The following is a 16,541-nucleotide window of genomic DNA, read 5'->3' on the forward strand; positions in this document are numbered from 1 at the left end:
AAAGTCTATGCCAGGGTGCTGGAGAGGAGAGTTTGTCCGCTAGTCGAACAGGGATACAGGAGGAACAATGCGGTTTTTGTCCTGGTCGCGGAACACTGGACCAGCTCTTTATCCTCTCGAGGATACTTGAGGGTGCATGGGAGTTTGCCCAACCAGTCTACATGTGTTTTGTGGACTTGGAGAAGGCATTCGACCGTGTCCCTCGGGGTGTCCTGTGGGAGGTGCTGCGGGAGTATGGGGTGTCTGGCCCATTGCTACAGACCATTCGATCCCTATACAACCATTGCAAGAGCTTGGTTCGCATTGCCGGCAATAAGTCGGACTCGTTCCCAGTGGGTGATGGGCTCCACCAGGGCTGCCCTTTGTCACCAATTCTGTTCATAATTTTTATGGACAGGATTTCTAGGCGCAGCCAAGTGGCGGAGGGCTTTCACTTCGGTGGCCTCAGAATCTCATCTCTACTTTTCCCGGATGATGTGGTTCTGTTGGCTTCATCGGGTGATAGCCTCCAGCTCACACTGGAATGGTTCGCAGCCGAGTGTGAAGCAGCAGGAATGAGGATCAGCACCTCCAAATCTGAGGCCATGGTTCTCAGGCGGAAAAGGGTGGAGTGCCCACTCCGGGTCAGGGATGAGTTCCTGCCCCAAGTGGAGGAGTTCAAGTATCTCGGGGTCTTGTTCGCGAGTGATGGGAGAAGGGAGCCGGAGATCGACAGACGGATTGGTGCTGCAGCTGCAGTGATGTGGACGCTGCACCGGTCCGTCGTGGTGAAGAGGGAGCTGAGTGTAAAAGCGAAGCTCTCAATTTACTGGTCGATCTATGTCCCTACCCTCACCTATGGCCACGAGCTGTGGGTAGTGACCGAAAGAACGAGATTGCGGATACAAGCGGCGGAAATGAGCTTCCTCTGAAGGGTGGCTGACCTCTCCCTTAGAGATAGGGTGAGAAGTTCAGCCATCCGGGAGGGGTTCAGAGTAGAGCCGCTGCTGCTCCACATCGAAAGGAGCCAGCTGTGGTGGTTCGGGCATCTGACAAGGATGCCCCCTGGGCGCCTCCTGGGTGAGGTGTTCCGGGCATGTCACACCAGGAGGAGGCCCCGGGGCAGACCCAGGACACGCTGGAGAGATTATATCTCTCGGCTGTCCTGGGAACGCCTTCGTGTTCCCCCGGATAAGCTGGAGGAGGTGGCTGGGGAGAGGGAGGTCTGGGTTCTCTGCTGCCCCCACGACACGGGCCCGGATAAAGCGGATGAAGATGGATGGATGGATGGAAGTGTGGAAATACAAACAAGCAAACAAACAAACAAACAAACAAACAAACAAACAAACAAAAACTTTACAGCAGGAATAAACACGATTACAACATGGTGCAAAAAATGGATCTGATCCCTACGCAATTTCTAACAATGAAGTAGAAGCACATTTTCATTGGACTCACCAGTTTAACGGGAGCCACCATGGTCTGTAAACATTTTGAAACCTCAACTTTAGCGCTTAAACTGTCTTTTTGCAACCAAATTATTGAAATTATTTAAAAGCGCTAAGTTATCGGCTAATTGTTAACGGTTTAGATAGCAAGATCAATCCATAAACTGTGCAGATGCAACACAAACATGCCTGCTAACTAGTGTCTATAGCCACCAGCAGTGTCTATATATATAGCTCCACCTTGCTACATCCAACTTCATATATCAACTTGCACAGTCAAGAGAAAATTATGAGCTCTAAAAACAAAACTGTGTTCACAGAACTCACAGTGAATAGCTTTTATTTCATGAGTACACAGTTTTAGTATGGAGGAGAGAATGGATATCCGACACAACACACATCACAAATGTTTAGATCTTTAAAGGTTAAGAACAGCTCCTTCAGCTGCCACAAGTCACTGACTGAGTTTCACTAAAGATTGATTCTTGGCACCTAATGTATGAAATTGCAGCGGTTGGGTCAATGATGGAAAAATGTCAAGAATCGATTTTGTGAGGTTTTATGATCTCAGATAATATGAAATTGTTGAGGTTAGACTGTTTAGGCCTCGTGCCAGAGGGGAAGAAAACACCTTTTATGAGTCAGTCTGAAGGCTGCTCTCTGCTTGTCTTTATGATTTAGAAGTGGAGTTTGTTTTGACTTTATGAAGAGCAACAGCTCTGTCCTTCTTTGAGGAAGGGCACGAAGACAGAAGAAAACATTTGCTGGCAGTTGGATTTTTAATGCTGTAGAAATGCAGATTCCAATTTCTGTGATGAATTTCCTCTCAAAACAAATATTTTGTACTTGCAGTATGGTCCTGACTGTCTGTGTGTGCCTGCCTGCATCTTTATGCATGTGTTAATATGGATTTGAGTGTCTAATTGGATTTATGATGTGGTGCTGAGCGAAACGGTGCCATCTACATGAGTGACGTCTGCGATCGGGACTGGGTTTTGGACCCAGCTTCCTCCCACAGCCCATCTGCACCTCTCATCCGCTCCAAAAGCCATTATAATCCCACAGCCTCTCACCACGACTCCCTCCTTTCTGGCAGCTCTGCTCTACACATTAGGATTTGGAACTGGGCTGGAGGCTCCTCTTTCCCCCCATTACCATCTCTGAGAAAGCTGATTCTCCTGTCAGTGTGCCTTTTCCTCATCACCAGTGGAAAATGCATTAGAAGCTCAACCACCAGGGCTGAGGGACATGGCTTAGGGGAGGTGGGAGGTAATTCAGTTACAGGCAAGAGTTTGTTTTTATTGGTCCTTGGGGGCCTATTTTTGCTCTTGTCTTTACTCATGTGGTATTATGAAAAAAAAGGGGGAAAGAAACAACACCCAAGCAGTGGAGCAAAGTTGCTGATTTGTTTGCAGAAAATGTGGCCTCACGCAACTGATAGCAGGTGGATTCTGGTTGAGCAAGCTTATTTTAAACCAAAAAGCCATAAATTGGACTTTTTAGTTTATACATGTATATAGTTTAGCATTTATGTAATCGGACACCTTTGTTCTTGCTAGCATGGGGTTACATTTACTTAATTGTTTGACAGATTTTAATGCAGCATACTTTCATGTCATTTAGGGAGGTAGGTCAAAACTTTTGCTCAATTTAATACACCAGCTTGATTTGGTCTGCTGATCCTAAGCCAGCCGTGTCTCTCTGTTTTCACAAAGCCATGCTCCTCTGCCACACCCTCCTCTGACTTTTAAAGCTAGCAGGTTTGCCAACATGTTGGTCTGACATCAGTCCATTATTTTTGAGCCTGTAAAAATTGACGGACTAAAATCAATTGCTTATTTCCTAACAATTAATGCAATATGTTCATTAAATGTCTCAAATTAAAGCTGAAAGCATGCACTTTAGCCACATTGTGATTGCCTCATTGAAAATCCATTATAGTGGAATATAGAGGCAAAGCTATTAAAATTGTGTCACTGCCCAATTTCTTATGGACCTGACTATGAGTATTGTTTTTTGGCTACACGGACCACCTGTGTTCTTGAATTGGTCCTAAAATGTCTTCGAGCACACAATTTAATCTTAATCAGCCTCCAGCAAAGCAGAGGCTTTTATTTTCATCCTAGCGCTGCAGGATTATTCCATCCCTCGCAGAAAAATACAGAGCAGGCCAGCTGCAGTATTATTTCTTGGTATTCTGGTTTATTTAGCACTTGCGGTGTCCTGTTCTATGAGTGCGGACCTCTCATGCCATCTGTTCAATAATGTCAGTTCAGAGCTGTGTGGGACTGCCTGCTCAACCAGGCTTACCCTCATTTAACAAGCTGCCTCTTCGCTCTCAGGAACTGTCTACAGCAAATCACAAATTCACAGTCATCCCAGTGGAAGGCACAGGTATTCATTGTGCTTAATGTGCTCAATCCCTGAGACTGCTTTTTGGTTGCATCATGGCAAAGGTTTGTTTATAAGGCTGTGAAGATGGCAATGGCCAGTGCAGCTAAAGATAATCAGAAAATTAGGTGACCAGAGTTTATTAGTGCATTTTAAAGAACATCTTTACACTAAATTCACCTATTGGTTAATGAATAATTTCTTTTATTAAATTACTTTATTAGTTTATTCAATTTTATTAAATTAAATAAACAAGATAAATTGAGTGATATAAATGACGAGCTTTGGGTAGTGACCAAAGAACAAGATTGCAGATACAAGCGGCGGAAATGAGCTTTCTATGAAAGCTGGCTGGCCTCTCCCTTAGAGATAGGGTGAAGAGTTCAACCATCCAGGAGGGGCTCAGAGTAGAGCTGCTGCTCCTCCACATTGAAAGGAGCCAGTTGAGGTGGTTCGGGCATCTGACAAGGATGACTCCTGCACTCAAAAAAATCAACTAGGGCATGTGTTTGATTAACAAAGTAGTAATATGTTTACATCACATGAAGAAATCATTTTTATGCTCATTAAATGATTCATTCTTTTTTGTTGAATATAAATCAAAGAAAACTTTGATGAGTTAAATTCGTTCATGGCAATCCAATGAGAATGAGGTCCATCAAACCAAAGGCTCTGATAGCGTCATGTATTGCGCATGCTCCACGCCCACCGGATGCGGAAAGGTCCGTTGAGAAGTTAACGAGCGCACGTGGAGTTACTTCTTTGGCATACCTGATAGTGAGGTAAGTAATATTTCTTGATATATTTATTTAGGTTAGTGGAGTGAGAGATAAATACTATTAGTTAAAAATTTTTACCTGTGTAGTGTGGAGATTTATATATAGCAGGGAGGTTGTAGACCCAAACATTTTTCAAATGTAAGTCGGTGAATTTAATGTTTTTTTTAAAAACTTAACCGGAGTCGCTAATTGTTGCAACAGAGCAAAAACTGATGAGGTTATTTTGGTAAGTTCGTTTTTTTGTTTTTGTTTCTGTCGACTTTGAATGAGGTGTGTTTCATGGTTATCTGCGTTGGTAGGACTGTTTTTCTTCTCTGGAGTTAGCTAACTTTGAAGAGCGGGAAAGCCGCGTAGAGCCGTAACGTCTTCGCATATAGCTCCATGAATGAAGGGTTACTTTCTGCTTAACCGGAGTTGGTGATTGTTGGTAGTAGTGGTAAGACTGACCGACATGGTTTTGGTGATTTTATGAGTGTTTTATGATGCTCTATCTAAAATTCCTGTTTTTGTCAGTGGAGTTTAGTCGCGGGCAACCGCATTAACTGGATTGATGAAAGGTTTAATTCAACTAAACCAGCGTTTAGGGGAGTTAATAACAAGGAGTAAGATAAAATCTGTCACAATAATTGCATGTGCATTTTCTTTTTTTGTAATATATTCACTTAATTTTTGAATTCAGAATGATTTAGGTGGATAATTGTTTGGGTTATAGTTTCTCTGGTGCTCTGCATTAGGCTGACTAACGGTGCGTTCACACCGAACGCGATAGATGCCCCTAGCTGATCTCGTGCACATTTGCACCTCGAAGCGCGTCCAGCATGAACTGGTCGAGGTTTATATGCAATTTTCACTCGTATGAAGAAGAGATCTGGGAGGAAGTAGTGCCAGACGGTATGTTATTAAAATGGCAGCTGTCAATCTAGCGTTTGAAGAAAGAGTCTCCCTTCTCTATTTGCTGTGGAGAGCAGAGCAGTGCCTAAAGGATGTCCTCACTGTACCTGGGTCCATCAGGTCTTCCACAAGCGTGAGCAGTTTGGTGAGTTTCACCACTTGCTCCAGAAGCTCCGTCTGGATGACGGCCGCTTTCAGCTGTACCACCTTCTGTCCCTTGCCGAGTTTGAGAAGCTGCTGTCCCGCAGATTTTACCAACTCGAGCGGTAGACGTGATAAGCGCGAATGCACAAAATGCACCACACAAACTGCAGTGCGTATTTTACTTCGCGCTTCAAAGGCGTCAGTCGTGTGAAGTAGGCAGAAAAGCGTTTTCTCAATGCAAATCTGCTTCTGAAGTTTAGCTGGACCCCCAGTCGCGCTTCATCGTGCTCCTCCATTGACTTTACATGTAAACCTGAAGCTCTGGTCGCGTCTATCGCGTTCGGTGTGTACGCACCGTAACAGTCTTCACATTTCACAGTATGTAGATATTAACACAAATTTGTCAGAGTAATAACTTTGTTTTAATTAATTTCTCTCCCCAGAAATACATCACAAAATAAAGCCACATTCCCATGCTCTGAGATTCTTATGCACCTCCTCAACAATACATGGTAAGTTCATGTTTGCCTTATTATTATTATGTTATTTATTTATTTTTTTTGGATGATGCAGAAGTTTAATCTCCTTGACGTTTTCTAATGCATATTTCATTTTTTATCAGTGACGTGTATGTGGCAGTGCAAGCATTGTGTTACCAGAGAGAGCAGCAGGTACAAATTACTTCAACATTATAAACTACATCATCATTACGGAATAGGTCAACATTATCTGTGCATATATGTTAATTGTCCGTGCACATTTAAGACTTGGAGTGGACTGAACACTCATGTCTATAAAGCTCATTCATCTCAGTTTACACAGACAGCTTCAAGTTCAGTAACTTTTAAATGTGAGTTATGTGACTGCAGTGACGTCTTCTCTGAGAGAGATTTTTTTGTCCATATTGGAACACATCTGCGAAGTAACGAGACAGTTAGTTGTGTGTTTCTTGGTTGCCCTTTCAAGACAAATATTTACAATACATTTTATACACACAAAAAGAGGAAGCATCATCCACACACACTTAAAGATTTTAAAGCCAGTGTAGTTACACGTGTGGACCCAGTTCAAGTGATAGAGTCCTCTGATAATGTAAGGGCTAGCTGTTCTGAAGATGTATCCTATGGTGAATTTGAAAGTGAGTCAGTGACAGAATGTGATAATAGTGCTGTTGAAAATCAGCCCGAACTAATTGAACGGAAATTAGCAGTAATATTGTTGAAATTGGAACACATATTTCATGTTCCAGCAAAAGGATTAGATGAGTTCTTAGAGGAGTTAGTTTTTCTGTTGAGTTCAGCTAGTGTACCTCTGACAAAACGTACAATTACAGAAATTTTTAAGAGCCATAACCTCCATATTAGTCAGGCTGTTATTGAAGAGCTTGCAAATTCTGTATGTGTTTCTAACCCTGTGGCTAAAATATTGGGAAAGTGTGGCCCTCTTGCCACTCCTTATAAAAGAAAACTATACTACATACAAAATTTTAGGGTTGTAGAGCCTGTTGAGTATTTTTTATCGATAGACCAAAGGAAGTCATTTCAGTACATCCCTTTATTACAGTTATTGCAGGAAATATTGAGTCACAATAAATTGCTGGATAGAGTGATTGAAGAACAAATAGCTCAAGAAAATAGAGAGAATCTGAATGGTGATCAGAGGGTTTACAGATCTTTTCGAGATGGGGAGCATTATAAAAGAAATAGCTTTCTAGATGGTGAGAAGTTGAGAATTTCTATTAACCTTTATATTGATGATTTTGAGGTTTGTAATCCTCTTGGGACCTCACGGAAAAAGCACAAGCTTTGTGGTGTATATTGGGTCTTGGGCAATTTACCACCTGGTTCTCATTCAGCCCTTTCATCCATTTATTTGGCAATCCTTTGCAAGAGTGAAGATTTGAGGACATTTGGGTTTGAAAAAGTCTTTGATCCACTTTTGAGAGATCTGGTAACTTTGGAGCAACATGGTGTGTTCATCAGTCAGTTGAACGAGTGTATTAAAGGAACTGTGAGCTGCGTCATAGCTGACAACCTAGGAGCCCATGGGCTGGCAGGTTTTGTGGAAAGTTTTTCTGCTGAATACATATGCAGATTCTGTACAGCTAAAAAATCTGAAATAAAGTCAGTGACTGCTGGTGATTTTGAGCATAGAACACCGGAACTTCATGAATTCCATTTGAAGCGTGCACAAGAAACAGCAAGTGCTTGTTGTGGAGTTAAGCGAGATTGTATTTTGAGTAAGAATCTGAGCCATTTTCATGTCACTGCAGGCTACCCTCCAGATGTAGCACATGATCTGCTAGAGGGCATAATACCAGTGGAGCTTGCGCATTGTTTTTCTTTTTTAATCTCTAAAAAGTATTTCACCTTAGAAAAACTTAACAACTTGATCCAAAATTTTGAGTATAAATGGGCAGATAAAACCAACCGGCCTCATGCAATTCCCCAGACTTTCTCATTAAAAAAAAATATTGGTGGAAATGCACATGAAAATTGGTCTCTGCTTCGTTTGTTGCCTCTAATTATTGGTCCACTTGTTCCAGAGAATGAACCTGCATGGCATATTGTTTTGGATCTGAAGGACATTGTGGAGCTTGTTGTAGCCCCTGTCCAGTCTGATGAGTCGATTTCCTACCTTGAGTGTAAAATCAGTGAACATCGCCAGAGATACCAAGAACTTTTTCCAAACAACAGTCTTCTCCCTAAACATCATTATTTGGAGCACTACCCTGCTCTGATTCGGCATTTTGGGCCTCTTGTCCACAAATGGACAATGAGATTTGAGGCGAAACATAGTTTTTTTAAACAAATTGCTCGCCATACAAACTGTTTTAAGAACATACCTGTTACACTTGCCAAAAAACATCAGCTCGTGATTGCCTCTGACTTGCACTCTTCTGACCATAAGACACCTTTAATGGTAAATGTTGGCTCATCAGTACCAATTGATGTTCTGAAAAGTGATATCGCAGTAGCTATAAAGCAAAGATTACCAGATGAAACTGATGTCCATATTACAAAAAGCGTGTCATACAATGGCATGAACTACAGCACAGGAATGATAGTTGTTCATGGGCAAATATTTGGTTTGCCAGAGTTTGCAGAAATTCTGCAGATTTTTATTTTGCATGGCAGAATATACTTTTTTGTAAAAAAAAGTTCTCTGCTTGGTATCGAGAGCACTTCAGAGCTTTTGAGCTTGACATGTCACATGCGAGAGAGGTGTCTCTGATTGAGCATGGGGAATTACTCGATGACTACCCGTTAGCTGCCTATTCAGTGGGAGGCCTGCGTCTGGTTACTCTGAAGAGACACACTAACTTGCAGGGTAAACAGGAGTGATGTTTGTAAGTATTTTCCCCCTATATCACCTGGCACAGTAAATAATACATCATACTTTGCAGACCAATTGCTACTTAATTTATTGAGAGTAGATTTCTTTTAAGCATCTTATGCAAGAATTGTCATTAATTAGAAGAATGCAAGACAAATCTGGAAAATGCACTATTCACTTCTCCAGTAAAAAAATTCCTCGAGGCCAAGGTGACATCATCAAATTATCGTTGACATTAGAATTTGTTACACACACTCGCACAATAGTCAATGACTACATCTTTATTTATTTTTTAAATATTTGATATTTGTCCAGGTCAGCATGATGCCCCAGCCCATAAGACTGAGGATCATTCTCGGAGAAGATGATGCCAGGAAACTAATTTTACCAGCTGGGATATCAGACTCCATTGAGGAATTGTGTCAGGAAATAAAGACAAATTTTGGAGTGCAACAGGATTTTCGTCTTCAATATCAAGATCCTGATTTCGGAAATGATTTTGTAAATCTGACTGCGATCTCTGAAATTAATGATAAAGCAACTTTAAAGGTTGTATACTTGGATAGTGTGCAGTTGCAAAGTTTTACAGAAGATGGAGTGACATGTCAACCAGTGCGAAGTCCAATACATTCCTTTTCAAGCTCTTCAGACACAGACAATACAAGGCCCGTTTCATCGTCAGGTTCATCACCGTCTACAAGACTGTCAGTGTGGCCAAGTGTCTTCACAGTCCCTCGTTTCAGCTATGAGGCTGAACTGCAACTTGAAAAGGCCAATGCTGAGTTCATTGCTGGTGGAACTCATTTGACCCCCTCACCAAAACTGAAATCCCACCTTTTAGAAAGGCTGGCTGAAGAAATAATAAAATTTAAAGTCTATCCAACTGACAATGACCTGAATGAAGTTGCAGAAGCCCTTGTCAAACAGCATCCTTGTCTGAGGGAGCAGGGATCCTTTAATGGCTGTTATGGTTGGAAAATTAGCCTCAAGTATAAAATGGCCAATGTCCGGACCAAACTAAGAGGCCTGGGCTGTGCTGAGGTGTTGGTAAATTCACTAAAGAACAAGGCCCAAGACAAAAGTAAGGCAGCATTGAATGTGAAAAAGCCTAGAAGAGCAGAAGTCAATTACTGTCCACAGTATCCAAAAGGAGAAATCACTGACAGCCTGGAAAAAGAGAGAATTGCACTGCTTTCAGAGGTTCAGAAGAGAAACAATGACAATATAGTGACAATGGCCAGCTCTGTTCACCGAGAAAGAGGTGCATGTCCTATATGTCTAACTTTTAGAGTGTGTTTATGGTTGACCAGTTATTTCTTGCTTCACTAATATTGACATAACATAGTGATAAAACAGCTAATAATTCCTGGTATGTCCTTCCTCTGGTGCATATTATAAGTGCATTGTTCATGTTTTTCAGATTGACAAGGAATTCCTGCGCATATCGACAGTACCGCTGCTATCTAGATTCTTTTATGAGCTAGACTTGTACACTCCACGCATGATGGAGCTCTTTCGAGGCAAAGGTGGGGTGGCTGGCAGAAAAATGAGACACATCATGGTGGCCATCTCCAAGGTGGGTTAGATCTGTGCTTAAGAACTTTTTATGCCCATAATCTGGCAATTTTATGAGCAAAGATATCTATACATATGGTAGGCAAAAGTCCTAAGAGGTTTTCATATTTTATACAAATTATATAAGCATCAGTCTTATATTAATAAGTAATTGATAAAATCGTATGGTTAATTTTGATCAAAATGGGGAAAAAACCCCCCCAAAAAACATTAGTGTTGCCTCATTTTGTGTCTGATTTGGTTTAGACAGATGTTTTGAGGTGGCTGTAGCTCAGGTGGTAGAGCAGGTCAGCTACTAATCAGAAGCTTGGCGGGTTGGTCCCAAGCTCCTCCAGTGTGCATGCCAAATATCCTTGGGTAAGATACTAACCCCAAGTTGCTCACCGATGCATTCATCGGAGTGTGAATGTGTATGAATGTTAGACAGTAAGCACTAAACCCGGTGGCGCCAGTGTTCGACAGCCTCGACCTCTGTCAGTGCGCCCCAGGGTGGCTGTGGCTACAATGTAGCTTACCATCACCAGTGTGTGAATGTGTGTGTGAATGGGTGGATGACTGGATATGTAAAGCGCTTTGGGGTCCTTAGGGACTAGTAAAGTGCTATATAAATACAGGCCATTTAAACAGTTTAGAAAAAGTGATTGGGTGAATGAATTGTTGTATAAAGGCAGCTTTGAGTGCTCTGAGTAGAAAAACGCTATATAAGAACCAGTCTATTTACCATGTGGCCTTTTGGACTCTTCCAAACTAAGTATTCCTTTTTCAAACTGCTGCCTAAAAGTTAAATATTGTCATTATGGATTCCCTTTTTTCTTAGGATGACACAATACATACAAGACGAGCATGCATCCTGAAGTCCTTGTGTGTCTACCTGAATGAAGACTATGAGAAACTTGTGAAGGAATATACGGTCAGTTATATTCACAAGTTGTTCTGTGTTATGTAATTTGCTCCAGGAGTTATGGGTAATTTCGATATATGAAATGGTAAAATGTGACACCACGTGTGAATAAAAGATATTGCAATTGGTCCTTGTTTTGTTTCATGTCAAATTTCTGAGGTGTGAAACCAGAGACATAGAATTTAGTAAATATATCAGCATATTCACGCTGATTGCTGAATTCCTTTTTTTTTTTTTTTCATATGTAGACTCAAACAAATGTATTATTATATTTTACGTCACAGAACACTGAGGCCAACACTGAAGCCATGGAACAAACTGTGATGGGAGTGTATGTCATACATCAGGAGGGTGCGGAGCCTGGAGATGACCCAGAGAACATCGGTGTCCTGATTGAAGGCGTGGAGGTTCTCACTGGTTTGAGGAGCATTGCAATTGCTTGTGCTCTGTTATTTGGACTGATATACTGTCTGAACCTAAGCTACCCACCGGAGCTCAAATGCACTTTTGAAGTCTTGCAAAAGATTATCATGAAGCTGGATGGACAGAGGTTGTCATCCAAGGCACAGTTCCTAAAAAACAAGCTAATGGGGTGAATGAGCTTGAAACGGACTCATGCAAGCCAGATATTTTTTTTTCAAGGTTTCTGCAATGCAAATATGTGTTTACTGTTTTAAAGTTTAAAATTGTAAGTTATAAAATGTTCATATAAACTATGTGGTTTGCTCTGTGGCTATTACACAAAGATTGTTCGTCCATAACTTAAAGTCTTATACACTTGAAGTGTAAACACTGATTTTTGCCAGATGGCAATTGTTACAAAGGCAAATGCACACTGGTTTTCACAAATTGTTTGAGTGGAGCAGTTATGCTCAAAATTGAATGTTTTCTCCACACGTTAAATAGCATAAAGTCACTATTAATGGATACAGCCTGATTAAATGGAGGACTAATGTATGCAAGCAACATAGTAATGTTGTAATATTATAGTAATGTTGAATGTTATGTCTGAGCTTTAAATTGTGTTAAAATTCATATTGTTGTTTGCAATGCATATTTTACTACATTTTACGAAAGTTGCTTTGGGGATAATATTTTTTGTCTGCAAACTATTCAACAGACTTTTTTCATTTTTATTATTAGGGTTAGGGTTATTTTATTGTATTTTTTCTTTCAGTCAGCATGTCTTGATCTGGAAGTTCTGTGGTCTTGGTATGAGATCGTTAAAGGGGAGAAAGCTAGGCTGAACTGGGATCCTGCCAACTGTTTTAAGAATGTTCAAGCAAAATAAAAGATGGTTTTGCAAGTTATCATTTATGTATGTTTCATTAATTTAATTAAAAGTAATGTTTACATAAGCAATACAAACACTAACTGAAACATGATTGGTGTAAGTACTACAGACATAAATTACATTTGTTCATTCAACAAGATTAACATTGGTGTAACAAACAAATATTTTACTAGTTCATGTAACAAGACTGACTTTTGATGTGCCAAAGTGTTTAAACAATATAACATGAATTTAAATTAATTTAATTAGACTAACTTGGTACAAACATGTTAACTGAATAAAAATCAAATTAACTGAATGTTAATGTTTAAATTATGTTACACTTACAAACATATTTAGTGTTGAAACAACACAATCAAGATGGATTGATTTAACATGATTTGTTTAGATGGAATATAGGTGGCAAGATGAAATTAAGTTCATCCAATGAATTATTTTTTTGAGTGTGGGCGCCTCCTGGGTGAGGTGATGTGTTCTGGGCATGTCCCACCAAGAGCAGGCCCCTGGACAGACCCAGGACATCCTGGACAGATTATGGGAATGCCTTGGTGTTCCCCTGGACAAGTTGGAGGACGTGACCGGGGAGAGGGAGGTTTGGGCTTCTCTGTTTAAGCACCCCGGATAAGCAGAAGGAGATAAATGGATGGATAGATAGATGACATACCATACAAAATATAAAACATATAAAATATGTCCTCATAGATACACTGTAATAAAAAATAGTAATAGGTACTGTACAGTATGTAATCAGTGATCACCATCAGTTTTCACAACACTGTATACTTTTTGGGGTCTTGGGGGCACACACACACACACACACACACACACACACACACACACACACACACACACACAGAGTGGCCTCAGCAATGAGCCTAACATGCCACTGTATGCACGATCTATATGTGCTATATATGCTGAAAATAGGTATTTTAAGTTTATTTATGCATATGAAGGTTATCAGTGCTATCGAACTAGGAGCAGAAATCTCTGAAAACATATGAGCTACAGCAACAGCAGCAGAACAAAGCAGCAAAAGACCAATGAGAAAGGAAATATGTATGATGAAATATGCAAATGCTGCAATCTGTGCACAAAAACAAAAATGACAAACTGCAAGACATTGAGATCTAAAGTCCACTCTGTTGCTCTTTAACTGCAAAATAAGCAGCTTGTGCCCCCAGCCTGTTTGGACTCTAACATATTATACTAATTTAAAACCCAGTCAAAAAAAAGCAGTAGCTCGATGTCTGAGGAAAAACAGCCCTGACCACCGGGGATGAGGGATTTTAATTTAGTATATTTCTTTCCACATACTGTGGTGGTTATGGCAACACAAAATGTCATAAGTGATGCTTACCATGCAAACAGAAACTACTTCAGACTACATGTTTGTACTATAAATATATGTTTATAAACTGTGATGTAGATTCTTTGAACACATTCAATGCTTAATAATTTGTAGAGTTGCTTTTGAACCCTAAAATGTAAACTTTTAGGTTTTCTGCAAATAAATTATTTTGTAGATATATATGTATATGACCAATATGTTAATGTGGTTACATCTGAACATGCTCAGATACTTGCAATACCATGTGAAAAGAAATCACAGTTTTAAATTAACACCATGAGAGTTGTTCTCTCTTTTATCACATGTCTATTAAAGAGCCGTGAGGGGACTGTTGTTGTGATTTGACGCTATATAAATAAAACTGTATTGAATTAAATTGGATTTGACTAAGCTTGTGATTGTGCCCCTAAAGCTAACATCCTAACCCCAAACTGTGAAGCATTTTTGGCTTATCCAGGATATGTAAAACTAATACAGCCAGTTGGGATATTAGAGCAGAGAAATTGTAATCATCCCATTAAGTTCTGCCCGACGTATATGTAGGCCGGATTTTTAGTGCTAGGTCTTAAAACAGTCTACAAACAATACAGGTTGCCATAAAAATACTAGAAATACCTCTACTGAATATTAACCATGTGATCATCTACATCAAGAGTTATCAAGTTTCTTATTTCAACTTGTTGAATTGCTGTTATACATCCGTGCTGCTGTCTCTGACACCCTGCAGTTTGGAAGCCTTGCTATGAAGGGTATCTCTAAAGAAATGTTACGAGCAGGGTTTGTTGGTTTTGCAAGTGATCGGCCAATGGAGAGGATCAGCTGTTCTCCTGTGTAAAAAACATCAACACTAATCTGACCGTCATTCACTGTATTGTTCACAGCTAGTACCTGCAGTTCACAATGTTATAACACATTACATTTTGCATGTTCCTCCCTTGTGCAGGAATTTGTAGTTAGGCTACACGAGGTTAAAATGGCAAAAAAACAACACAAAACAAAAAACTTGTATTGTTGCATTTGATTATAAGCATCTAAAGAGGAAAAAGCGCGAGTGAGAGTGAATTTCATGTAAAAAAAATATTTTTTGTAAAATTCTGCGATTATATTTTTAAGCTCTGGACTTAATTAAAGTTCTTAATTGCCACATTAGCAGTAGTAATAAATACAATAAGAGTGGCATAATTGTAAACGTACGCTGATCAACCACAACATTAGCATCTGGCCTGATAAAGGTTTATTACCACTCACTGAGGCATGGACACAGAAACTCTAAGGGTGTGTAATGTTATGGCTGATGTGGCGTTTGTCATGTTGCAGTACTAAGTGTGACTGCTGTGCAAAACTGCAAAATGCCATTAATAGCAGCCTGAATGCTCTTTCAGTCATCAGCTGATGCAAAAGCCAGGACTTTCTGTTTGTTGTAGAGTTACTGAAACTTGGCAAAGAGCAAGGCCAAAGGACGATCTCATTAAATTTTGGTGCGGCTCGGGAACCCTTGATCTAGATAGAAAATTGGCCTAAGTTCTTAGAGTTCTTTTGAAGTTTAAATTGTACTTAGATAGTCAACAAATGAGTTTGTCAGTATAATAAAATAAAGTCAACAAATTAAACAATAAAAAAAAAGCTGTGTCCCTTAAGCATTGTGGCACAGACATAATAGTTGGTTCCTTTTGGGCATATAATGGTGCAGCCATGTATAGACTGCTGTTTGCACCGCTATTAATAGGACCCTTAAGGTAACAGGGTACATACAGTAAACTGTGCAAAGAGGGAGGTCTACAGTGACCTTCCAGCATGTTTATCTGATGTGTCAGTGAATTTAAAAGAGCTGTTAGTTCGGTTGAAAGAATTTTTCACACATAATTTAAAGGGTTTTTAGTGTGTATGTGTGTGTGGTTACAAAAATATAATGTACTCACTTTGACATCATCATTTCAAAAACTCAAATCTGTCTGTAACAATAACAGAGAGAGCGGGCTTTAATGAAACTGCTATAAAGGTTTCATATTTATAAAGTAATGTGTTTTAAATAATGAACTTTTTGTCATTGTTCAACCTTTGCCTCCACAAACTGGAACAGGCTAGTCAACACTGCAGGCAAAATTCATCCGTTACCAACTCAGCCTTCCTCCTCACTCATGTATTTTTCCAATCGAAGACGCTCACAATGAAGGCACATCAATCATTGAGATGTGTCATCTCTGTTCACAGAACCCCCGGGCATGGTATAAAACATTTTTTCGATGCAATATTCAGTTGGCTTATCTAGTAAGAGGCGGAGGGGGCAGGGAAAATAAAAAACTCAACCAAACTCAGGCACTGTCAAAAAAATTATTCATAAATATCAGCATCACGGTCTTTGCATGGCTTTGAAGTGCCTTTAGAAAGGAAGATATTTGCTCTCCTTTATCCATCCCTCTGATGCACTGACATGCCCGAACAGCTGCAGGAG

The 16,541-nt window shown here is 40.1% G+C and overlaps 1 protein-coding gene across 2 annotated transcripts; it reads left to right on the plus strand.

Moving 5' to 3' along the window:
* Positions 1–4,445: 4,445 nt before the first annotated feature.
* Positions 4,446–12,752, plus strand: LOC146644224 (uncharacterized). Of its 2 annotated transcripts, XM_085396249.1 has the most exons (6): positions 4,467–4,600; positions 6,076–6,144; positions 6,255–6,303; positions 10,389–10,544; positions 11,361–11,453; positions 11,729–12,751. In XM_085396249.1, exons 1-6 carry the CDS (start codon positions 4,467–4,469, stop codon positions 12,038–12,040), a joined length of 813 nt encoding a protein of 270 aa, XP_085252375.1. In that variant the 3' UTR covers positions 12,041–12,751. The 2 variants fall into 2 exon arrangements, with proteins under 2 accessions (XP_085252376.1, XP_085252375.1); XM_085396250.1 differs by lacking the exon at positions 10,389–10,544 and having other exon boundaries at positions 4,446–4,600; positions 11,729–12,752.
* Positions 12,753–16,541: the final 3,789 nt, after the last annotated feature.

Source organism: Rhamphochromis longiceps, linkage group LG22 (genome assembly GCF_057381845.1).
Source record: "Rhamphochromis longiceps isolate RC_006_pf linkage group LG22, R_longiceps_female_GT1.1, whole genome shotgun sequence".
Classification (NCBI taxonomy): domain Eukaryota; kingdom Metazoa; phylum Chordata; class Actinopteri; order Cichliformes; family Cichlidae; genus Rhamphochromis; species Rhamphochromis longiceps.